This window comes from Pseudopipra pipra, chromosome 9, assembly GCF_036250125.1.
Source record: "Pseudopipra pipra isolate bDixPip1 chromosome 9, bDixPip1.hap1, whole genome shotgun sequence".
Classification (NCBI taxonomy): domain Eukaryota; kingdom Metazoa; phylum Chordata; class Aves; order Passeriformes; family Pipridae; genus Pseudopipra; species Pseudopipra pipra.
Window position 1 is genome coordinate 14,181,728 of NC_087557.1, and position 26,105 is coordinate 14,207,832.

Sequence of the window (26,105 nt, forward strand, 5' to 3'; positions counted from 1 at the left end):
ACTTAACCGTTGTGTTAATAATAAGTCAAATTTGGGGGAAGGAAGAGTTTCTAGCCATGCTACTTTTTAACCTTATTTATCAAACACTGTAACTACTAAACCTGTCAAGAACATACAAATGAATTTTTGCTTTAAGGCTGAGAGCAGCGACAGTCATGCTTTCAGAAGGACTTTATATGCTTCAGAGCAGTGAGACAGAAACCCCGCCAACAGCAAGAACCTTCCCCAGCACCCTGCAGGCCTGGCACCACAAGGGCTTTCAGAAACTGGGTGACACTGTCTCTGTATCATATAATCTACTTCCAACCCTTAATTCAAATCACAAAGCCAGCAGAAGCTGCATCACAACCCCCTTCTCCTGCAAGGCAAATCCAGCACGACAGTTTTCCTTACCACCTCTCTCAGCTGGCAGGCAGCAGCCCTGCTGCCCAGCCCAGAGCACATCAGACCAACAGCCGCCCGGCTGACAGCCTTTGGCAAGATACCACCGACAAGGAGTTCCCAGCCAAACCTCCTGTTCCCTGTAGAAACAGGCTGTTTCTCTGCTAACCCTTAATTGTTGGGCTTTCTCTCCCTTAAATCCTGCTGGTACCGGTAGGGCAGGTGGGGCTAACCGAGCCAGGGTGGTTAGCTTCAGGCCTCCTGGCTCCCAGAGCAGCAGGTCGCTGTGCCGTAATTACTGTTGGTTAATAGTGTGTTTGGCAAGCTGCGAACGTTCTGGAAGTTGTTTCCTTCATGCAGTCTTTCCTCTCATTCCTCACCACCCACTGTTCTCCTTGGCAATTGCTAGTTAAGGTGGAAGTTTTTTAAGAAACTGCTTGTTAAAAGTTAGGAAATGGGGTGCTGCCCATGCCATTGGCAATCCTTTTCCCTGGAGGATTAGCAAATGGAGTTGTTCTGTGTCCAGTTGCATTTCTCACATCATGCTTCCAGCCTTGCATAATTTTTGAGGAATAATTTAGGATGTTATGTAGCTCATCCTGAGCAGTGCAGGATGCCATGTAAAAATAGGGAAGACCAGAGAATGAGCTTTAAATTGGATCAGTTGAACTAACTGAAAAGTCAATAATTTGGGGGCATCAGGTTTGAGAATAACGGCTCTGCATTAAGCTAAAAACCAGCTAGATCATCTGAGACAAAAACCAGGCAATAATTGTGAAATAGAGAAGAGATTCGTGGATAAGAGGGCTATTAACAAGGGGAGAGGTGATTGAGTGATATCTCCCTTAGAAAAGAGGCCTAGTTCATCATGCTAAAAAGCATGAAGGGATTTATCTTGAGGGTGAATTGCACTGAGCCATTAAACAAAAAATACATTTTTTAGTATCTGCTAAAGCTATGAATTTAATTTTCTTTGCTCATTTTTTGAAGTGTTTTGTGGTCTGCCTTGAAGATTAGGACTGAGAAGAGAGAGAAGGCTGTGAGAAGGGAGATGGTGTGAGAAGCACGTCTGCAGGACATGGGGTGCTCCTGTTTTCTATCAGTTGCCTCTACAGGTTCATTCCAGTGCATAGTGGCTGCTGCAGTTTCACCCACGTAGCTCCCCTAAGGGCATCTGGTGCACTGACTGAAATGTAGGATGTTCTAGGAAGAGTGCATGAATCTTATATCTTGATGGTTTCTCAGGTATGTGGGTGGCATTTACTATAATCAGAAAGAAGATCTTGTGAGAGAAAAAAATAAATCTTCTATAAATCATCAGTAGATGCAGTGGGGCTGGGGGATTAATTTTCTGAGTTTTCTCAGACTTTATACAAATAATTTTCAGACTGTTCATTAAAACTTAAAATATAGCAGTGGGCAAAGTTGTGTTTTAGCAAAAATGTCACATTATTTCCTTTAACAGAAGCTGAGTCTTGAATGGTTTTCTGATATACCGATTATGTTAGCCTTTTGCAGGAGCCTGTATATAAATTCTTAAAAAGAAATGGTTTATGGAAATACTTCTCGAGAGCAGAATTCTGCTCACTGGAATGTAAGCAGAGGGTGGAAACTTCTTCCAAGTTACCTCTGAGAGTAGTTAGTTAAAAATTATTTAAAGTCATGCTCAGTGTGTGGCCAGGCTCGGAGTCCTTGCAGTTACTTCCCTTGCAGACTTGGCCGTTAACAATAGTAACAAATATCTAGCTCTAAATCGAATGTTTATTGCTCACAGCAAGCGATATACTCATAATTTATGTCTTCCAACTAGTCTAGAATATCTGGCGTTTCTGCAAATACATAGAATACAGACAGTATTTTGAAACTGATTCCTCAGCTAAAGTCACCTTCCCAGTTCTAGTTACATTAATGGTGCAACCTAGAAATGTTTCTTTTCTTAACAGTGATTGGAAGCTGCGATGTAGAACAGCTTTCATCATGCAGGTACTTCTTTAGATTTCAAAGGGACTTTTTGTGTGAGTAAAATACTGTTTAGCACTAAGAAGAAAGAAACATGTACTGGGAGTTTTGGTTTGTCTTTTATATTGTAACAGAGATGTGCTATTGCTTTTATTTAACTGTGTACACATGCTCTATCAGGAAAAAAACTGTTAAAAGAATCATACAAGTGGCTATTAATGAGTTAGAGATTGCAGTGGCTGCTCTCAGGAAAAATCAGCATTTTTAATGAAAACAAATTCAATTTTGATGTCTCTTCTTAGAGACTATATTTTTGAGATTGTACTATTTTTATTGCCCCAGTCTTCCCTAGTTGCCTAATAACTGATTGTTCAGTGAAAGAACTGATTATTTGTTCCAAGCAAACTATGATAGTTGGATAAAGTGCAGAAAAAGGTGACTTTAAGCAACCTTTCACCTGCTCAGCTTCTGTTTATGCCCTGAAGCCTGCATTAGTGATGCTGTAGATTATACTTGGCTAAAAAAGGGGTGTTAGCCCTGTAAACTAGTAAAGGATGACCAACATACAGCAGCTGTCAGACCCTTAATCCTCCTTCCAGTTTATCTGCTGCAGCAAAAGTTGTGACCTGTGATGTACACTGGGCCTTTTATGCAAGCCATATTTTCTTGAAGGTAGATCTCTAAGTTCCATTTCTCTTTCATGTAATATTTTCCAAGGCAGTTTAGGAGGTAATCAACACTAGATAGTCTGGGACATGACTGCAGCTGTTTTGTGCTAGATTTGATTCAGGGAGAATGTGGAGGACTCTGTATTCAATTTGGCAGCCAAAATGAAAATGGGGAGGAAAAAAGCTCTGAACAACGAAAATGCAAAAGGACAATTGTTTGTTGTTTTACTTTGAGGAAAACCCAAAACTTCATTTAACATTCCCATAATGTGGCAGATGTGGGCTCAAATCCTTTTTTCAAAAGACGTTTGAAGCTAGGCCTCCCACAATGAAGAACACTTTTATGTTTCAAATCAAAAGTAACTAAAAAATATTTCAAAAGTATAAAAACATGTAATCCTAGTATTTCTATTTCTTTGTCACTTTCAGTTTGACATCTGGGACTGGTTTGTTTGGGTTTTTTTTCAAACAAACAATTCACCATTAAATTTGCTGAATTCTTATATGGACACAGGTTAGCTTATGTGGGAGCTGAGATGAGAGAGACAAGACTAACACACGGGGGGGATGAGGCATAATGAAGTGTATGTCTGCTTCAGAAACAGTGAAAGGTCTAGAGCTGGGTGTGTACTTGGAAGAGCTCAGTTTATTCTTCCTAGCATTTTCTAAAACGTGCCTGGGAATGGTATAGTTATGGCAAGATGAAGTCCCTTCTATTTTCAAGAAGCGTGTCTGTAAGGACAAGACAGTCTGCTGTAGCTACATGATTTTCTTTTGAACAAAGATTTGGCAGATCAAATGGTATCCACTGCTTTGTATTCTATCCATTGATAAGTATAGGTGGAATTTCTTGTTTATCTTTTTTGTTGCTATTGAACGCTTATCTAATGGTTTCAATGACTTTTCCCACAATAAACTTTTAATGCTTTTTCTGATGATGTGATTGCTGGTTGTACTATTTAACTCGCATTCCCTGCCATAGTTCCTTGCTTTCACATTAAATTAGTTTACAATTGTTTACTCTGGCCTGATTTTGACATCTGCAGGATCAATTAACTGAATGATCAAAATCTTTTTGAAGCTCAGGGTATTGTTTTCTTTGTTTGCTTTTTTTAGAAACTTAAAGAATTTATAACACTGTAAATGTCTGAATTTACATCACACTTTATTTAGGATTTTTTCAAGGTGAAGAAAAGGTATTGAACAGTGCTTAGCATTGACACTAGAGATAAGAAATGTCACAACTTGTTTTAGTTTGGTTGCTTAGTTTAAGGGTTTATAAATTCCAAAAGAAATTGAATAAAATTCTTCCAAAAGAATAAATTATGGCAAATATGGAGAGGAAGGATGAAGCAATGAGAACATTGGTGCTCTAACACAAAATCTTGCATGGGTAGTGTGCTGGAATGGCTAGGGAAAGGATGCAAGGATGGGGAAATTCCAGATGTAAAGCTCGAAACTGGTAGAGTAGAGGAACTGGGCTAAGAACTAGATACTGAGGTCTTTGATACTTTATTGAAAGTATGTCCCATTCCAGAGCTTGGGCATTGGATCTAAGGTTGCTGAATTTAAACGGCCTTTTAATATTGAGGAAGAAATTGTGGGTCTGTAGTCCCTGCCTCCAGAAGATGGAAAAACTACTGTTGCCATCAGTCACTGTGAAATGATGTAAGAGAAGTTTGCACTGAGGTATAAAGGTCCTTGTGTCACTGGGAACTATTTGAATTTCTGCATGACACAGATGCAAACATCTGCTTTTCCAAATTCTCCTTAAGCTGAAAAATGTGGACATTATCTGTACATGCAAATAAATTCAGAAGCAAAATTATGCCAAAATTTGGGCTGTCTGGATAGCTGAATCCACTCCCATCATGCAGGCACAGACTGATGTTGTTGTATTTCGATTTTGTTACTGGTTATATTTTCTTAAGTAGCCAACAGAGTTTGTCCAGGAATAAAAGCAGGCTGAGTATAGTAGAAAGCAAAGTGTGTGTCTGTGCACGCACACATTTCTCACTCGTAACAATACTGGAAGCTGTACAAGGAATGATAAACTGGATTCAGGAGTAGAAAGCGTGGGAGGTTGAGCATGAGAAATACATTCTCTTTGCCACGGTGTTTTTGTTTTTCGTTGGGCAAATCACTTAAAAGTAAATCCTGTTTTGCCAAACACCACGTAGCCTGAATTTGGACTTTTCCTCGCTTCTGAAGCTTGTTTTGTGTACACCAGTCGCTCCTGCGCAGCTCCTTTCCCCGAGCTTTGCCCACACGCCACAGGCGCGGTCGGTCTCCGCTCCTCGCAGGAGGAGCCGAGGGGCCGGGCGGGCGCTGCTGGCGGGGCCGCAGCCGGCGCACGGAGAGGCCGCCGGGCCGGGATCCGGAGGGCGCCCGCTCCGCTCCCGCTCCCGCTCCCGCCCCGCCATTGTTCCCTCACCGGCCCCTCGCGCCCCCGGCTCCGCGCGCGCTGAGGGCGCGTGTCCCGCGCGCGGCCCCGCCCCCGGGGCGGTGCCGGCCAATGGCGGGGCGGGGGCGGTGCCGGGGGCGTCGCGCGGGGCGCGCGGCGGGGAGGGGAGCGATTCATGGGCAGCGGGGCGGCCGCGCCACGGGCCCGCGGGGCCCGGCCCGGCTGCTGCCTGCGCTCGGCCGCCGCTCTCCGGTAAGGGCCGGCGGAGGGAGCGGGGACGGGACGGGACGGGGACGGGGACGGGGTGTCGCCTAGTGCCGCCGGGAGGAGCTGCGGGCGAGCGTGTGGGGCAGGGCGGCGGTGAGTGGCCGGGGCAGCGGGGGCGGCTGGAGGGGCCCGGCGCTCCGCTTCCTCTGCCGGTGCGGGTCTGACCCCTCCGAGCCCCACCGCCCCGCCCGGCGCTGCCCGGCGCGGTGCCGGACGGTTCCCCGAGCGCCCACCTCCGCCCTGCCCCGCTACCTGCGGCGGGGCTGTGCGGGCTGGCGGGCACTGCGGCGGGGCAGGGCCGAGCGCCGACCCCCGCCCGGGCACTGGGGGCGGCCCTGCCCTCGGCCCGCCAGCGACGTGGCCCCTTTTCCTTTTTACCTTCTTTTTTTTTCTTTTTTTTTCCCCCCGTTCTTTTTCCTTTCTTCCCCTCCCTACCGGAGAAATTGTGCTGGGAGAGCAAATTTCTGAAATATCTGGCGCTTTAGTTTTTTTCCTTTTTTTTTTTTTTTTCCATCGGGACTGGCAATGGCTCGCTCTGAGCCGAAGGAGTCTGGAGGCGTTTATAGCAAAGCTGGTGGACGCTTTTCATTTTCAAAGCCAGAGTCTCCTGAAGAAATATGAAACACTTCTCAGTAATGAAAGGCATGTGTTCTGGGAGAGAAACTTTTCTCCATCTGCCTTGTAACACAGGAGGAACAGACGTCAGGGCTGATATTTACGAGGAAAAGGTGCCTGTTGTACTAAGCTGCTCAGTTTTTGTTATGCTGCTGCTTTACAGCAGAAGTTTCTCTCAAGTTTTTCTAATTCAGAAACGCTTTGTCATCACTTTTATAATTTTTACAGTGGTGGCATTACTGTACTGCTTGTACAAAAAAAAAAAAAGCAACATCTCTAAAATAACACATCTTTAAAAGCGTGGACTTGCCACTGGAACAGGTCTAACACATCTTGCTACTTAAAGTTGACTTTGAAGCTGGCAGACTTAAAAGAGGCTTGTCTTTTAAATAATATGAAAATATCTGTCTCGATATAAATAGATATCACACTTGTTAAAAGGAGGGAAGGTTATGTGGCTTGTTTTGCCTTAATTGCAAGGTGGAATTGCAAAGTAGCTTTATAGCCATGAGAATTATATGTGGGAACAGAAGAAACTTGCTTAAACACTGTGTTTAATGTAAACCTCACTTCAGTCTACTTGAGGTGTTTGGAATTGCTTAATTATCTGCATTATTTGTATAATGTCATGTGTACTCTTATAGGTACAGACTTAAAACAGTAAACAGAAATTAGAGCAGTTAATTTGTGTTAAATTCTGAAGTTTTGTTCCTCCTCCCCCCAGCACATGCTCCCTGGAAGGCCTGCCAGATTAATTACAAAAACAACTGCTTTGACCACATTTCCTCTGATATTTTTAAATTGCAAAGAGAAATAAAGCAGAAATAATGGAAAAATAATTGAAGTGCGTTAGAGTAATGCCTATAGAAATTCACAGTGGGAGTGTTCAAAGTGTTAAAGGTGCTACTGTTTCAGTTGGTCTAACCAAACACAAACATATGCAGGAGAACCCGTTTCAGCCTGCATGTTTTAGTTCTTAATGACTTCTATTTTTAGGTAAAATAATTTATTTTGAGAAATTACTACAGATGTATCTGCGACCTACGTTAACTTTCTAGCTGTCATGTTCCAATTTGGTTTTTGGGTTTTTTCCCTGTGGTGTTTACACTTGAATGTAAACACTGAAAATTTCTCCTGGTGTTGAGAGAACAACGGCAGGCGTTGTGGGAGCTGCTGGAAGCGTACCTGACTCTGCCACCTGCAGTTTGGTGCTTTGAAATGAATCGCTTAACCCAACATGGCGAAATTAGCAGTAGCTTTCTCTTTTTTTTCTAAATGAAAGGAATGCAGGTAGTTGCTTACTTATTCTCCCCCAAATTTGCGCGTTTTTATGGGAGAACTTTTAAGGTGGACCAAAGCAGAGCAACATCCTTCAAGATAACTGCACTGAGATTTGCAGATAAACTTTGATACTAGAATATTTTTCAATCTCTCCACTTTCCTATGTTTTTCCTTTGATTGCTTTTCATAATAAAAGATAGCAGCCTGAAAAGCCCACATAACTTCTTTCAGGATGTTTTCCTTCGTGAGACAAACTGTGATAGGTCATGATGACTTGCTTGGCACAATCTACACAAAGAAAACTCGTCCTATCAGATTAAGGCTATTATTTTAAGAGACAGGATGCTGAATACAGCTTGGTGGTTCATGCAAGAGGGGATGTTGCTCATGGTCTGTATCACATCAGGTGTTTTTGCAATTATATTCAGTTGTAATAACATTTCATGGTAAAGAATAGGTCTTGGTAAATATAAAGAATGTGATTTTTAAGGTTTGCAGAGTAAGTATTCATGGCAGAAACTTTTCTTATGAAATAAGCATGCATCATAAATAGCTTTTGAAATAATTTCTGCATACCATTGATTTCTTTTATGCAACAATCTACCTGCTGTACGAATTTAAATAACTTCAAACAGTCGAAAACCTTTATAATATTCAGTTCAGCGTTGTAATGCAAAGCAGTATCATCTTGAAAGAAGTTTTGGATCTTGTCAGTACAAAAGTATTGCTTCGTATATATTTCTGTACTAATCAGCATTTTTCCTTCTCCTCCACCTCCTTCCCCCTCCCCAACTTTCAGGGGTTTCACCTTTGGCTCATCAAATGGGCATTAAGTGGCAGTGAGTGTTACCTGCAGAGCTCCATAGGCACGGCGGCTGCTGGGATGTTGCGACAGAACGGCGGAAGTAACAAGCGTGGTTTGGGATTAGCCCGACTGTCTACCTCCAACTTCTTCACCGTCTCTAATTCAGGAAATTGGGGAATGGGGCGCAGCACCAAGAGCAGCTCTCTGAGCAGCATTAGCTCCAACTCTGACTGCTATGATAATCCTGTTGTGGATCCAGAGTATATCATGCAACTGGTGAATGATGTCAGAAAATTTGCAGATGTGCTACTCTACTTGAAGGAAGCCATTCTTTCAGAAGGTGTGTCAGTTGTTCTTAATTCTTAGATTTTATGAAACTCTTACAATTCATGTGTTTTAACTAGTGTTTACTGTGGTTGTTCCCCCCTGCCCTTTACCATTTATCCTCCCTTCCTCTCCCCTCCCCATCCCCAGCATGATGATTACGGGAAATCGTGGTTTTTAGTTTGGGTTCTGTATTTCCTCATCACAACAGTGCAATCTCTTTCATAATCATAACAAGGGAAAACAGGCTCTTAGCAGACTGCCTAGGCTGATGCTAAAATTTAGTGAGACCGTCAACTGACTAGTCTTTAACTGCTTGAATGTTTTTTTCCAATTCCAAACAATTTTCTTACTGTTTTGGTGATGTTTCAGTTTTCTAGGCTGGTTTTGTTTGGTTTTTCAAAGTCTTAAATGCTAATAATTTGAGTTTTAAGGTAGAATGTAACTCTGCACTTTCTTCCTTTGCAAGAGAAGTATTTACCGTCTTCTGCCAGCAGGTGGAAACTGCAAATTTTCTTGCTTATGAGAGGTGTGTGTTACTGTGTGTTTCTGTTCCATTAGGGAAATGGCATTAGCGTGGTTTTGGTCATCAGGAGGAAAGCTTTTATCTAATTCCTACAGAAATATTATTAGGTTAATAGCTGACATGACATCCAGAGCAGTTTTGTGTAAGATGTCCCGAGTGCTGAGCATTTGCAGTCACCTCTGTGTTCAAGTGAGTGTGCACACAGCTGAAATACCACTGCCAAAAGGTGTAAACAATTAACGAAGCAATAATTTGACACTAGTGATCACTTTGTGTCCACAAAGTTTTTGCTGAGCACACAGGATGAGCAGTTATTTGTGAGGTTGGGTGTCTGGTGCCTACTGATGCTGAAATGGGCATCCTGTAGAAAAGGACTGCCAAAATATTAGTGTTCCAGTTGCCATGCAGCAGCAGTTAATTAATGTTCAGTTTAAAATTTTGAACTCAGAAGATCCAAAAAACTAACATGGAAGACAGGAGTTGTTGTCTTGTTTTGTACTATGTTATAGAATTCATTTGTGAAACAGTGTTGTCCATTTAAAGGAACGATATCCATGTAAAGGAGAGATATTTCTTGTCCACTGTTGGAAGTGTTCTTTTGACCTCTGTCCCTATAATACAGTGAGTTCCGTTATATTGGGCTTGCTTATTGCGGGCTGGAGACAACATGCTGGAAACTGCATACTCTGGTTTGCATTTCTTTGTCTTATTAATCTTTGGAAATGTTTACAATTGTCCAAAAATTAACAAAAACTTACAAAGGTTGTTCTTACACATGAAATTCTGGTTTTTAATGCTTGCAGCTTACCACCATCCTGAAATTGGTTGCATTAATTAATCCAAGGTGGAATCAATTGCAGGGATGGGAAATTTATTTCTTCCTTTTTATACAGCATTAATCTATCAACTGGATGTAGACTTTATTGGATAGTAAAACTTTGCTCTAAAATTTATTAAATATGAACCAAAATTAAGTTTTGCTGCTACCTATGGGGGAAAAAAAAGTGTATTTTGGTGTGCATACGCTACATGCATCTGCAGGCAGTTCAGAAGTGGCAAATGTAAGTGGTGTAACAGGGTTGCATCAGCGTTTGTATTTGCCTTGCAAGTGTTCCTAGAGTCTTTCAGCCTCTAACCACTATTCCCTCAGCTTCTACGTCAACTATTAATTGTATTATTGCCTCTCTGGCTGATTTGTCTAAACTCTTCTGATGCACAGTGGCTTCACTTTTGACCATGTGACTCCCCATTGTCCGGGGCTGGCCGTTCCACTGTGGGGTCTGTGTTGGCAGATGGGTCTGTGCCATGTGTTACCTGCTTGTGTTACCTGAGCTGCCGTGGAAGAGCCCAGCAGTTATTTGCCCATGGTTCATTTAACGTTCATCTTATGTAGTGATGCAATCTTGGATGAAAAATCTAAGATATTTTGGATGATAACATACATCCATGTCTAAATTAGATCATAAGTGCCTTAGGCTTACAGATGTGAACTGTTTTGTTACAGTGTTAATGCAAGTGGATATGTAAAGTGAAAAGTAAGCTGAGATCTCTTTTAAGAGGAGTGTTACATAAATGAAATGTTTGGTAGATGTCAAGGCTATTTCTCTTTGCATTTCTTATGCTAATATGATTTAGTTTCTTACAGTAGTCTAATTGTCATAATGCTGAATAAATTTTGGATACCTTTCAACAAAGGTAAACTCAGCATTGTAACTTAGTTTGATTATTTTTCAGACTCTTGCCCAACAAAGTTTTCTGTATAAACTGAAATCTAAGAAACTTGGAACCTCCTTGCTGGTACCAATTAGGAAGTGTGTTTCTTAATGATACTTCACATAAACCCTAGTCCCCACCTCAAAAAAGCCCAACCCACAACCAACCAAACAAAACACCCTAAACCTACAAACAAAACACCCTCTGAATGTAACTGCAGAGTTTAAAAGTTTGTCATCTGTTTGAACATTTCACTCTTGTGTTGAGTGAAATACCTTGTGTTCCATACACTTCAGTTCTTGCTGTCTTCTTTTAAATTCTCTTTTGAATCTCAGCCTTGTATTCATCGAATATAACATTCTGTTATTAGTCATGCAATCTGAGGTATAGGATCAAGATACTTTACCATTGTCTTCATTAAGAAGAGCTCTGGGCCGTTTTCGAACCTAGATCAATGTGCTGTTTCACGAGAAATTTTGTATTTAATTCTACTTGATGACAGGCTGAAACTGTAGCTGTTGTTAGTGCAGCTGATGCAGTCAGTGCATCCATCTCTTGGTCCAGTCTTCAGGTGAATTTCCAGATGAGCAAGATTGTCTCGTGGCTGATATTCGTAAGGATAGTTCTGTTGTCATCGTGGTTTTGTGTTTGAACTGAAAGGTTGTCTTCGTTTGTGGCATTCGTATTTTATGAAGTCAGAGATAATTGAAATATATTAAGGAGACTAAAAATAAGTTAATCTTCTTTCTTTTCTGATAAGAAGAAAATGAAAACAAAATCTCTGCCTGGAAGGCCAGGCTTGAGAGTATATGTTGAATTAACTTAGAGGACTCAGATCATTACCTGTAATTTGTGCTACACTTAGAGTGAGAATCTAATTGATGCCTTCAACTTGTACCCCTCTTTGGAAAGGTAGGACATACAGTGAAGTACAGTCTAAAGTCTGGAGCCATCTGTGTTCTTCAGAGGTAATGGCACTCAAGATAAGAACTTCCCATGGTAAAGAATGTTTTAGGAACTGAGAAATTGTTTGTCTCCTGTGGAGACCTGCTGAGGGCTTAACCACCTGACCACAGTATTGAAAATACTTAAGAATTTGAAGTGTGTGAGGTATATTTAAGGTAAATCCTATAACTTGAAGAGGTTAGTTCTTGTCCTAAAGCAAGAGGTTAATGCATCTGCAAGTAAACTATGTTGAATTTTGAGGCTGGGTGGCTTCTACATGTGTAGTACATTCTTTTGAAGAATAGGAGGTGTGGGGTAATTGCTATATACTGTCCAATCTTTCCCAAAGATAAAGATGCCTGTACCTCATAGAAGTTGTATAGGAAGCACATAAGCCACTTTTTGGGAAAAAATATGCAGGACCTACCTCTTACAAACTCGTATTGGAGAATCTATCAGTGCAAAAATAGTATTGCTTATTGCATTGATATGCAAAGTTGAAAATCTATTTAATAGGTATTTATGTATCAGATTGATGACTACAATCTGTGCTTTTACTTTATAGAATAAATTTTACTGTTGGCAAATAATGCCGCTGTATGGTCTTTGCTTAAATGAAATTCATTTACTCAGGTGTAAAAGGACCACACAAAACAATATTTAGGACAGTAAAATATCTTCTAACTAGGAACTCAGACTTAGTATTTCACCTTTAAACAGTACATAGTAACTTTTACTTGTATTGCATTAGAGAGGAGGGAAGCATTCCTGTTTCCTTACTCTGAAGATAGTTAGCTACTAGTTTTGTGACATCTGCTTTTTTTTAAATTTTTTTTTAAAGAATGTAATGTATACTGTAAGGTCTGCCCTTGGGACTGTGGGAAATACTGTGTTTCATTACGAATAGCTCTCAGGCTAAAATTTGCATGTGGTTTAAAAGTGCAGGAGTAATTACACTTTAATATATAGTCTTCTTGACTGTACTTTAGAATATATTTGGGAATTATTGCTTACTTTATCACAAACTTTGAAGTAATCTTCAAAGTGTGATATTGTGTGCTTCATGTGGGTAATTCTGCATCCTTTTCATGAGCAAAAACTTTTTTCTTCAAGTTCATCCCATCTTCAAGTAATGTAAATTGTAGTTCTTTCTAAAATGCTAGTATGCTGTTTTTCCAGGTATTTTAGAAACCAGAGTAGTAAGATAAAACCTCTTACCTTTCCTCACAAGTTTCTCTATGAGGATCAGATTTTGCCTATGATTTCTTAGAGTTTATAAGTGTTTTTATAAAATTATAAGTCTTTTTTAAAACTGAAGCAGAGTAACAATACTGGTGAAGCTGGATGGCCTGGTCAGGAATGTCTGCATCCTCTGTATGGTAGCACCAATACTTTCAAAAGAATCAGGAATGCTGCCTAACTTGAAACCTATCTGGTCCTTATTTTTGAAGGATAAGATATTCAGCCCAGTGGGACAATTTTAGAGGTGTGTCAAGTTAAATAGTTTCCTGAAAATAAGGAACTTGTAATCTCTAGTGACTTCAAAACCTTCTTTTAGCACCGTGGAGATTGGTGTTAATCGCATGCTACACTAAAAGCCAGAAGCCATTTACTGAATATAGTGCCTGAGGCTCGAAGATGAATGATTTCTCTTCAGCCTTTCCTGGCTTGATAATGTATACTGTCTGTATTTTTAGTATAATTAAGGCACTGTAGTATTTTTAGCATTTGATTTTTATTTCTATATTTTCATACAGTCTAAAATATTAATGTCCTTTTTCTGAGGTGGCGTTTGTGAAAGTCAGTTTGCTCTGTTTCGTTAGGGAAATCTGAAGTTCATTACCTATTGCAGTGAAGATTACAGATTGAATTTATGATAATTTATAATACTGGGTGTAATTTTGCTGTTTGTTCTTTATTTCAATTTTGATGTTTCTCAGTGAAAGGTGCTGTCTTTGATACACCCTTAAACTAGATGTATTTACCTGTCTAATGACACCTGATACTATGAATGCTTGGTAGGTGGGCAAACTGCTCTAAACAAGGATCTCATAAAGTGTTTACCTTTCTTTGCAACAGTTTCTGGAAGGAATGTTTTGGGGGTTATATTTATTTTGTTTCCAGGGAAGCTGGACTGATTTCTTTAAACTTTTTGTGGAAGACGTTCTGGTTTTCTGCTCATTAGTATTTTGTGTGATAAATAAAAAACCTTTATGAGAGAAGGATAAGTAAAATGCTACCAGGGTAGCTAACTTTTGGGGATTCTGAGAACACAGTGATTATCAAATGTGTAAACAATCTGCTTGTGAATTATTAAATGACCTTTGAGACTCTTAGAAAAAGGCAGAGGAATCCATGTGGCAGTGTAGCACATTGGTCCTCTTATTCCATGTAGCACAAAAAAAAAGGGGGAAACAAACTAGTTAGGAGCTAATAAACTAGGAAATAAACTAGCTAGGATTAAAAGTATTTGAAGATGTTGAAAATTAGTCTGAAGTGGAATTCTAATGTTTTTCACTTCCGAAATCCACCAAAGTGTAATTTACTTGCAATATCTGAAGAATAATTCTGTGATATATTACTATTCAAACTCTAATAAAACTTGGTCCACAAGGAACTAACTGCGTGGTTTTTAATGTATCAGCCTGTAATAAGATTATTCATCATCTTGCTGAACCAAATTAGGTGTTAAAAGGTGAATTCTGACTATTTGAATTTGCTGCTTTGGGTGTTACTGTTCCCATGGCAGAGTTAGCAGAAGTGTCCTTGTGAGCTACTGTACCAGGGAGGCCAGGACTAAACCAGGCTGAGACAGGTATAAGGCAGCTGGAAGGAGTGACTTCTGAAGGTGCTCCTGCCAAAATTCCTTTTTTTCCCTCCCCACCAACAGCTGAATTGGTTGGTAACTGGTTCTGTAACTTAAAATCTACAAGATGCATCTAAAACTGCTGTTTTCTTCTGTTTAGGACTGTGTTTTAAACACGTTAATTGTCTATTTCCACAGCAACTTATGGAAGAAACTTAGGTGTGAGCTGCTGTGATCTCACTGCTGCATCTTCCTGGCACTAGCAGTAGTTCTCTGGTGACTGCATAGCAAGCCAGCTTTGGGGGCATATCTGCCTGAAAACTAGTCCCAGGAAGAAAAAGAACTAGGTTTTAGCAAGATCAGCTCCATGTGCTGACTGTAAGGTTGTACTGAGTACCAGCCAAGAGGGAGAAGGTGGCTGGCCAAGGAACAAGGGGCCAGAGGTTAAAATGGAACAAGACTGTGAGCTCTAGGCAGAATTGGTGTGGCATTCCCCCCTGGCATCCCAGCATACACTGCTAAACCCTTTACCAATTCTTTTGTGTCCCTTACTGAATGCGAAGTTTGATGGGGGAATACGAAAGGTGGAGTGGTGGTGGGGACAACAGCAAGCAGAAAATGCCCTTTGTAGATGGCAAATTAATTGATCACTTTGGCTCTGAGCTTTTGGCATATTTGAATTTGACAGTCTCTTTTAAACTCACCTTCCTAAAACCCATTTCTTATGTGCAAAGTCATATGTGCTTCTGATCTTTCTGACCTGGAAGTTCATTAGTACACCCTTTCACATACCTCCAAGTAGTAGTCACTGCTAAATATTAGTTCTGTCAATTTGAAATTGTTCTTTCACAAATCTGAAATAGTCTTTCAAGCTAAAAGATGTAAAGTATGTAAACAAGGATAAGAACAAAGTAAATACTTCCTTAAATTTTTTTAACAAGTAAAATTACGAACCTAAAGCTAACAGTAGTGGGTTTGCTTTGTTGGGTTTTTGGTGGTTTTTTTTAACAGCTTCTGGTGGTTTTTAATGGCAGAAGTCAAAGGAAGAAATTATTTGGGCATATGAACTGATTCTCTTAGTGGAGTTCTAGCAAGCCAGAGACGTCCTGGTCATTTTTCCATGCTTCCCTTACTTTCACACCCATGCTTCCCTTACTTTCCTGGTCCCTCACATGAACAGAAAGCACTGAGATCCCTGCCTGTGAATCCTGTTCCTGTCCAGTGCCAGATTCCTCGAACTTGAGAGGTTCTGCAAAGAAAACAGAAGTTCGTACAGTGTGAATGAAGAAAAACCCATAACAATCCAACAAAAAGTAGTTTACTTGTCTCCCATAAACTTTGACTGTATAGTTGCAAGCATGCTTTTCTCCAGGAATGTTTCACTTAAGCTGGGAGAACTTTCTGCCTTTCTTTCCATTTCACTCCAGATGATTCCACAAACTATTTTGGCCAAGCCTTCTGTTTTCTCAGAGTCTATCTTGCAGGCTTTTGTTAGGAAGTTTTGGACTTTCAGATGCTGTGACCAGAGCCAGAGGAGCTGGGCATTTTGTTTTGCTTTGCATGTTTGCAGTGATAGAGCACTGCTTAATTCATCCGCAGTCATGGAACACTTCTGCTGTTTCCACTGTTTCCACTAATCTGAACAAGAGGAAAAAACCAACCTCCTCTGGAAGTTGAGTTCAAGCAAATCTGTGTTCTTTGTAGTCAAAGTGTAAGCTGCCTGTTAAATGCACATTGCTAATGTTGGATAGGAAATGCTGTTTCTTCAGTTTCAGGGAAGACTGAGGTTAAATAATAACTTAGTGGACCAGGAGATAAGTTTGTGGCTGATAGTACTACCCCTCCCCCAGTTGCATACTCCACATTCCTTCAGAACAAATGTTCACTTGTTGCTATAGTGTCTAAGATCAGCAGTCAGGAGGGGGGTGTGCGTCTTGAAGGCCTGTGAGTGTTTAAAATGTAAAATCAACCCTTACGTACAGTCCGGATATTTTTGTTGACTTAAATAATTAGCATATCTCTATTTAGGAAAACTCTGAACTATTTATAAGAAAGCTTGAGCATTTTCTATTTTTATGTTGCTTTTGAAGTGCAAAAATTGTAATACCAGGGAAAACTCTATTCCTCTCCTTTTTGCATTTCTGATGTACAAAAGGATCTCAAAACACTTAAAGAGCCTTAGCTAGTTTGTTAATTAGAGTTACCTTCCCTTTCCATCACAGCAACTAGAGTAATGAAACTGAAATTACAAGATTAGCAAGATGTACAGTGACTAGTGAGGAAGAGGATGAATAGTCAAGTTTTCTGTTTTGAAAGTAAAGCTAGACCTTTCAAGCAAAAATTCTTCTAATATAGTTTGAAACTTAAGAAACGGGAACATTTGAACAAAAGAACAACTTGTATCTCTCAAAGAACTCTGCCTTAACACCTGAAAGATAAGATTTGATCCATATCCAGTGTGAAGTCTTGTGTTCTAACCAGCAATTCCCATGTAGATGTAGGAGCTCTTGTGTTTAAAAACAAAACAAAAATCCCTCACCCTAAAATAGTTTTCTGCTCTTGGCAAAATCTATTATAGTGTATCCACTAAAATATTCCATTTTCTCATTTCTCTGATGCATCAGTTTATCAAAATTGCAACTTAAAATATCAATAAGAATAATTTTGGTATGCCTGACAACCTGGAGTTGAGAGTTGTGATTGTCATCTTGATGATCTTGACTTCATGGAGATTTCATGGACTAAAACATTCCTTTTCCACCAGTTTCATTGGAAGTGTTTGTTCTTATCTATGTAGCTCAGTCACAGAACTGACGCTGACTTGTTTCTTAATTCTGAGCATTCTGGCAGTTGCAGTGATTTGATTATGTTAGATCTAATGTCTTGGTAATGGATTAGAGTTAGAACTGCATGGTAGGATAGGAGGTTTGATACAGAGCCTGGACCTTGATCTTCGTAGGAGATCAAGGAGAGCTGCTTCCCTTTTTAAGGAAAGTAGGGGTTTTATGGGGACTCATTCCTTTATCTGCTTAAAATGCCCCTTTTTATAGAAGATTGAGGTGACTCAGGTAAGGCTGTAGAAAATAGTTATGTGTGAGTTAAACTTTCATCTTAATGACATTCACTGCAGAACAGTGTAACTGCAAATCCTAGGACTTGACCTTTTTTTGTAGAGGCTGTGATTTAGCTGAACAAAGTATTTTTCCTTTTTATCCTTTTTTTCCTTCTTTACTGCTTGCATACTTTCTTGGAGTAATTTTTAAAAGTATGATGGAATTTTTATTTGCCAATTCTGGTTATCTTTAGTTGATAAATCTGTTTTAATCTTAGGTTGACCAAATTTATCTCTTCAGTGTTGTGTTCTTTGTCGTATCTGAACTACTTCAGATAGTTAAGCTGTTTTAGTAATAACATATTCCCTTTTTCAAATGTGTTGATTCTCTGTGATGTTTATAATTTGGGTTCAGGGCTAACAGGTGGATGTTGCAGCAGTTCATTACATTTCTGAAAGTTTTGTTAGTACTGCTTATCTATGAGACATAGAATGACTGTGGGATTATGTATGTTGCTACACATACACATAAAAGGGAAAGGGAGGTTCTTACTTTGGAAAGAATCAAGTGTTTCTTCTAACTCTTAATCCTTTTCTAGTTTTAGAAATCTTCAAGTGGAAGGCCTGATGAGGAGGTTTCAGTGTAGATGCATTAAAAACAATTGAAAAAATGAATTGCAGGGTTGTAGATCAATGAGTTGCAGGAAGTGTATTTGTATGGTGGAGTTAAAGCACAAGTGTGTTCTCTTTCTCACCTCATGCCTTTTCAACAAGAGGCTTTGTCATCTTTAGGTCTTGGGGACAAATTTCAATTTTGTAGGCCAGCATTTCCAAAGGGTGCTCTTCTCTGAGTATTGTATTAAAATTTTTCCAGTTACGCAGGTGTGATTGTTTTAGAGCTCTGTCTTGTGAGAAATGTAACATCTCAGTTAATGTTCTTCTTTGGGACTAGAGCATATTCTTAGCTCGATTTGCAAGACCAGATATTGCTGAAATACTTATGGACAAGGTATTCCTGAAGCATTAGCTTAAAGACTGCTCAATGTTCACAAATTCATCTTGATGTTTTAGTCTTGATAGTGGTATGAACAGATTCTTCAGTAAAATGCTTAAGTTTTTTGTGGGTTTTTTTAATCTATTTTTTTTTGTTTATTTCTCCTGTGGACTTCTTCTTTCATTCATTGATTGTATAGAGGGTATATAAAGTACTTTGTGCTACCACAACTGTGAAACTGGAAGGTCTGTCCAGAAGTTCTCTGATGCTGACAAGTGGAAAAAAAAATGTTTACTGGAATAATTGAAGTGGAGGTGCAGAGAACCTGAACTGGTCAACAAAATGGGCTGTGGTCTCAGCTCGCAAGTAGGTTAATGACTCCCAACAAAAGAGCAGTTGAAGGAGGCAGCTTTTTGGAGGAATAGTCATATCTGCTTTGTGCTTCCTTGGGTAAGGTGCAAATTGTTTATCTGAAAGCTTAGTAGCATATGTGAATTGTGAAAGTTGAGTGAAGACAGTTTGCAAAGGGTCTTGACAAGTGACCATGATAAATAGCTTATGCCAGTGGTGAAGAAGTAGGATTAAGACTGCAGAGTGGTCCAATTTAAATGCTTTCTGGTATTCGTGTGCAAGCCTTTGTGTTAAGGACAAGCAAACAAATTCAGCAAGGTATGGAGAGCTCTTTCTAGCTGTGGTTGGCTTCAGATGTCGACTAGATATGAGAAGGTGACTGAGAACTTAATTTGGAAAGAAAGCGGTGACTGAGAACCTAATTTGGAAAGAAAGCAATAAGCCTGGAGCATATAAATAAATTGGATCAAATGCTGCATGCCATTGTATGAAGAATTAAATGCATGGGGCTACTATTGAAATATATAGTTAACCATGTTCTTTCTATTTCTATTATAATTCTCACATTCTGTAGCTTTTGCTGGACTGCACATCATTTGTGTATTTTATTGGGTTTGTTTTTTTTAATGTAGCATTGATTAGCTGGAATGACAACTTCGGTGGTACTAGGGAGAAACAGCTATGTAAATTGAAAACCACAAAGCAAACAAAGTCTGTGGTTTGTCTTTTTCAGCTTTTTATTGCAAGGTATTTGTAAAGAAATACTACTCAATTAAAAACTAATAATGAGGTGTGCAGTGGGTTACTGTTGTCTTTTAGAACATGCAAGTGACAATGTGACATCTGTTTTCTCTTCATACAAAATCAAAGACGTTTTGGTGTGAAATGACTGATAATAAAACATTATACTGTAAAGGGGATCTACTGTTCCTGAGTTTAGGAAATGGGAAGACTTTTAAATAATTTCCTTTGGAGCATTCAAATGGCTCTGTGTCACCTGTGTGAATTACACAGTCAGGCTTTACTCTCTTGGGTGGTTGTTTCAGTAGGACTTCAGTGAAGAAACTTCAAATAATCCTTAATCCTTTATGTTCACCAGTTTTCTAGACAATTAATGTTACTGGCTGCTGCTTTAGTGATTTGAATACCACTTAATATCTAAATTGATTTTGTGTAACTTTTTTCTTTTCATCAATAAAACAGAAATGGACAACTATCACATCCTAAAACAGTCTATAATTGTGTTCAAAGGATACTTTAAAATAAATGCACAAAGTAGTGCACCTCTTGTTTAACATCATATAATCTCATAATCCTGGCTTTGTGTGGTCTTTTGAAAACTAGGTGGGCAGGCAGCAGTAAAATAGCTTCTTCATTCAATCAGTGACTTGGGCTAAAAGTGGAAGGAGCAGCCATGTAGAATAAACAGTATTTCAGACTGAAATTAAAATAAGCTAAAGGTTAAGTATTGTTTCATAATCTCTTGGTGTTGGTTAGCAGAGGTTAAATTTATTTTATTTAAAATGCACAAACCATAACTTTCATACTACCCTTTCTGTGTGCCAGTTTGATATGGTGTGAACAAATTGCTGGGGATTGTCTTTCATTTCCTGACTTGCTCTTTCTTCAGAAACGTGTGCTGTGAATGTTCAGTATTACTTCATATGCTTTCAGAACTTGAACCAATATGCAAGGAACATAGTTGTTTAAAGCATAAGATACTTTAAGTGTCTTCCACTGGCAGCTGTTCAGTCCAGTGACTGATGAAGTTTTAGTGAAATGCCTTTAAATAAGTAGCAAGTCACTACTACTGGTGGTATAGTCGCCTGTCCTGATGGATATGACTTTCTGGTGAACTGTGACTGATCAGACTTATTGCAAATGTGTTCATCATAAAGAATGTAGGATAACATCCACTTGACAATTTACAGTTCTAATGTAAAATGTGTTCTGAAACTTGTGAAGCATTATCCTCACCTAGCTTTATTCTTAATCTCCTAGATGATTCAGGGAAGTTATATGAACAGTGGCTAAAGTGGCCATGTAATATTTTCATTTATCAGAAACAGGTAAATAAGCAAACATCAGCAATTCTCATGACTAGTTTGTGCTCTTTAAATTTTGGGTTAATAAAAGATTAATGTATTCTAAAGATTAAACTGCATGGCTGAACATATCTAGGTTAGTTGACTGGAATCTCAGGGCTAATAGAATAAAAAAGTTGAAGGAATGTAGTGTACAGCATATTGAAATAGATTAATGAAAAGCTGTATTGTGGTAGGTTTTTTTCTGAAAGGCTTCCCCACATGCACAAATGGGGAGTTCATCTATGAATTTAAATGTGAAATGAATGTGAAGTAACAACTATTCTGCTGATGTCAGTTGGCAAACCAACAAAAGGAAAATAAGTAGCTGCTTTCAGTGTAGGCAGAATTACAAGATTTTGATTATTCTGATGTATTTTGCATGTACACGTATTTTACTGACTTGTTGAAAAGATTATTTTAAGACATCTTTGTTTTTGTAACTTTAATTTCTGAAAAGGAATTTAGTCTTGGTTTGCTCTATATATCTGTAGTAGACTTCTTATATAAGTTTTGACTTCACAAGTACAGAATTGGTCCATAACTGAAATGGGGTAGGAATGTTAGCCCAGTTTAATAAAAAAAACAATAACCACCACAGCTTAAGGTCACATCAGAGGCCAGGCAGCATGGTTAATGGTTGAATCTAAATGGATAGATTGAGGTATTTTGGCCAATCCCTCATAGCAAATGACAAATCTGTTTGGGTATTTGTGGCACACAACAAAAGGTCATCGTGCTCGAAATCTTAACCTGTTTTAGGCTGAACTAATGGGGGATAGTTTTGTGTTTTATCCAAGAACAATTGCAAGGCTGCGTATTCGCCCTGTTTATTTCAAAAAGTAAAGAGAGAATTTCCACCCTTAAAATACCAAAAAAAAGGAGGTTCCAGGTGCTTTTCATCTTAAACTAAATTTGTAAAACCTAATTTTAAGATCAAATTTAGTAGTTTAACAGGAAATAGGCAACTGACTTACCAAATATTAAATGCTTTCTTGTATTATAAAAACATTATTTGCATATAAAAACTGATATCAAACATTGCTACTTTCAATATACTGTATTCAATGAGCTGTTTGCAGGAAATTTCAATGCATTCTCACTGAATCAGGTCAGTATATTGCTCTTCTCAAAAAAAAATACCCAAACAACCTTACCAAACTTTATTGCTTTCATATCAAATGTAGAGGTTTGGGTTACTATTTTCATTACTTTCTTTTCCTCATTCCTAATCAAGCTTCACATGTCCCTAGATTTTCTTCATTGAAACAACTGCTTAACTGATTATTTTTCATAAATTGTAGTTTTTGCTGTAATATGATGTGATTGCAGTGGATTCTGGAGCACATGTTGCCAAAGACTGAATTTGGTGTAGTGTCTTTCAGTGATGCCATGACAACGAGGGTTGCCATGGTACTGATTAACAAAAAAGCTAGGATTGGATATTTTGGAAGCTTCAAGTGTGATGTTTCTTGACAGAAGGATTAGTAGGTAGCTTCTAATTTTTCATCATAAAACAGGGTTGAAAGGCAACGACTTTACTCATGCCTTTGGCAGCTTCCAGCCTTGCTAGAGAGTTTACAAGCATAAATTCTTGCAGAAATTCTCTGAGTTTTTAGTTTTCAGTGAATTAAAATGTTTCATTCCTTGTATCTGCAGCATGCAGTCAAATATAGGAAGAAATATGATAGCTAAGGATGCTTAGCTATCAGTCCTAAACTATGACCATCAACAAACAAAATATCTACACCACCATTAAAGGAAAAAGTTGTATTCATTTTGTGTACGTACAATCGATGAAAATCACACTTAGCTCATACGTTTATTGTCTTAAAAAAAGCTTTCTTGATGCTAGGCTGGACAGCAGTGACATAGATCAACTTTGCTATGGTCAAACCAAAATGTAAAATGTGTTTTCACTGTATGTTTGATTAATTCTTGTGGTCTTTTGAGTGTGGTTGTGACGTCTGTTAAATCAGACAAATGTGCCAGGCTGTTAATCGTGTTAGAACGGGGCTGACAGGGAGAGGAGGGCAAAAATAAAAGGATGGTTTAATCTGGGACCATTTCCCAAACTGCAGATATAGGAATTAGGTGATTTCCTCACAGTTCATTGTTGTATGATTGTTTTGCTGTGATGCTCACTGGGAAGTCTCATAATCTGGATCAGATTCAGACCTGAGTGCTGACAGTTTCCTAATACACAATATGGACATTGATGAAGAGGCTAGTGATGTGATTTTAGTTGATATCTGTTTTACTTTGGATTAGCTTCATTCCAATTCTGACTTTTCCCCCTGCCCTAAGTGGTATAACTAGTGATATCATGTAATCCTTCTGTATAACATAATAGAAACACAATGTAATTTACCTTAAGGTCAAAAATGAGTTTTTTAGTAAATAAGAGTGGACAGTCTTTTAGCCAAGATGTTGGTCTTGCAGACTGAAATGTTGATTACTCAAACCTCTTTCTTCTGAATCCTTTCAAGATTGAAAGTGATGAGGAGCTAATTGTTTGTATTCCATAAGGTGAAACTTTAGTAAAAAGTTCTGGATCCAAATATTCAGATATTGAGAAAAATTTTTGCAGTTTGGTGCTTGTTCTCACCACCATCCTGCAACACTATTTTGTCTGGCTTCTCCCTTTGTCCTGAAAGAGTTTGCAGTTATGCAGATGCAAAGTGGTACTTAAAACCAGAATTGAAACTCCTATATTTCAGTGGAAGTAAAAAGGGACCTGAAGTACATGCTCTTCATCTGATCCCAGGAGAACAGATTTACAAAGGGAGTTCTCAAATGAGGACTAGGCCAAGTGAGGGTGGTGGTTACAACCAGCATTTGAGTATTCTCATCCAGTTGCATTTATTCTAGTGGTAATGTCCATAGAGTGAGTTTACAGTAGACTCTTATCATAGTCAAGGCATTTAACTGTGTTCATGAAGGTAGATGAAGAAAATATTTGTGCAAAAATACAAGTTACCTTGTTTATAGTAAGATTTTCACAACAAGTGAGATGAGTTATGTGTATTCTCTCCCCCAGTCAAAAGAGACTGGTCTATGTATGTAAACTTATGAGTGTAGAGATTATGCATGGCAGATTGTTCCACACTGTGTAACATTTTTGAAAGCCATTGAATGCATGACATAACTAATCACACCCTTCTACTTGTAAAAAGCTTCTTATGGAAAGTAAGACCTTATTAGATGGTGTGAATTAGAATACCTGCTTTGAAAGTCTTATATGTATTCTGACTTGAAGAATTTTTCATAGATGTGTTACTTTTTGGTTGTTTTATCTAGATCATTACCCTGTCTTTCATCAGTGTGATCAACTTATGTTAAAAACAAACTTTTAGCCGCAGTATAACAATAGTTGTATTAGTGGTTTCCTTTCTCTTGTGACTGGTGGAAATTGGGTAGTAGGGGGAGAGTCTGCTGTTAAAAAGCATTAATGTTCTAGGTGGAGAAGCAGTAAGTGTAATTGCACACACATCTTCTGTATGGGTCTGAGCAGCAATGTAGGATGTGCAGTGGCCACGGAAGGAAAAAACTGTTAGTCTGTATTTAAACTTGTCCTGGCAAACATTTGTTGACATAAACAGCTTCAGAAATGTTTGGGCCAACAGTAAATCAGGTCAGACAAAAGAATGCCAGTCAACTGACACAGCAGTGCCTTTCCTGACTGTGTGTATTGTGACCAGCCCTGACTTGGCAGGGAGGTTGACTGGCGCTGACAAGCTTGATGAGCAAATTTGATTTTGTTTTGCGTGAATAGAATCCATAGCTGTAAGGCCATTATTGCTCAGTAACTTCTAAACAAAGGCTTCAATTTGAGAAACATCTAAAATTAGAAAATACATAGGTTACGGTGCTTTTATATTAAAGATGGTTGAATGGTTATAAAATGTGGTGACCAAAACCATTGAGGAGTGGGATGCTAATGACAACAGCAGGCTACTGAGATGGCTTGGCAAACACTGATAGACTTCTCAGCTGCTTTGTACTGTCATTCTTGTGCATTAGGTTTGTCAGCTTTGAATGCATGCCTTTTTCACCCTGTTCTCTCTTCACTTCTCCTTCAGAGGATGCTTTCATTTTGGAAGAGCTTGTTTAAATCCTAATGAAAGATCTGCAGATAGGCTACTGAGCTCTCTCCAAGCCCTTTTTGTCCCCCTTCAGTTTTTTTCCTTTTGAGATGTCGGGGGCTGACTTGTTCCTCCAGGAGATTCCAGGAAACTCTAGTCACCTGAGCGAACAGCTGAACTCGAGTGCCCAGAGAGGTCCTCTGTGTTGCAGGAGCACCGGCAGTCACAGTCTTAGCCTTCTGGGGTATTGCAATTCATGTTATTGAGCTTGAGAGAGATTTGAAAACAATATAGCATCCACTGGTGGAGAATTTCCGCTTGACTTCATGTAGATAAATAAATGTGTACAGTGATACAAGGGACAAAAGAAAAACTGAAAGTAAGTATTTTTTTTATGACTACTGAAGTCAGATTGAACTGCTGTGGGAACTTTTTGGACACGCTTCCCTCATGCATTCCTTTCACTGTAAGCTGTATTTGCTATGCTTTTGTTTTTGTCTCAGCCATTTTTGGACTTCTTAGCGTTAAGACTGCGTTTCTGTTGATTTGGCATATTTAGATTGTTTTGCTACCTGAAGTTTCTAAATCCGTCATGAACAGGAAATCTCTGGTTTAGTGTCTGTTTGATATCAGTCACTGAATGCAGCGTAGTTGTAGTTCCTGATGACTTCTGCCCCCACCGCTCCCCAAGCACCACTTGTGTCACAGGCCTTTTGTCTTCTGGAGGCACAGAAACAATGTTTCAGATATTTTGTAAACAAATGATACAGTGATGGAATACAAAGAAATCTCAGTTGGGTGTAGCCAGACCTTTGCTTTTGAGAGTACAAATAACTAATCTCTTG

At 39.1% G+C, this 26,105-nt stretch overlaps 1 protein-coding gene across 6 annotated transcripts in view; it reads left to right on the top strand.

The window, feature by feature from the left end:
• Nucleotides 1-5,547: 5,547 nt before the first annotated feature.
• Nucleotides 5,548-26,105, top strand: part of ARHGAP29 (Rho GTPase activating protein 29) — a 49,670-nt gene continuing 29,112 nt past the window's right edge. For 3 of the 6 annotated variants that reach the window (XM_064663950.1, XM_064663951.1, XM_064663952.1), the window contains exons 1-2: nucleotides 5,548-5,664; nucleotides 8,375-8,720. In XM_064663950.1, coding sequence (XP_064520020.1) covers nucleotides 8,459-8,720 — 262 coding nt within the window. In that variant the 5' untranslated portion in view covers nucleotides 5,548-5,664; nucleotides 8,375-8,458. Of the gene's footprint in view, nucleotides 5,665-6,202; nucleotides 6,408-8,374; nucleotides 8,721-26,105 lie in introns of those variants that run through there. The other 3 variants (XM_064663948.1, XM_064663949.1, XM_064663953.1) reach the window with 2 other exon arrangements.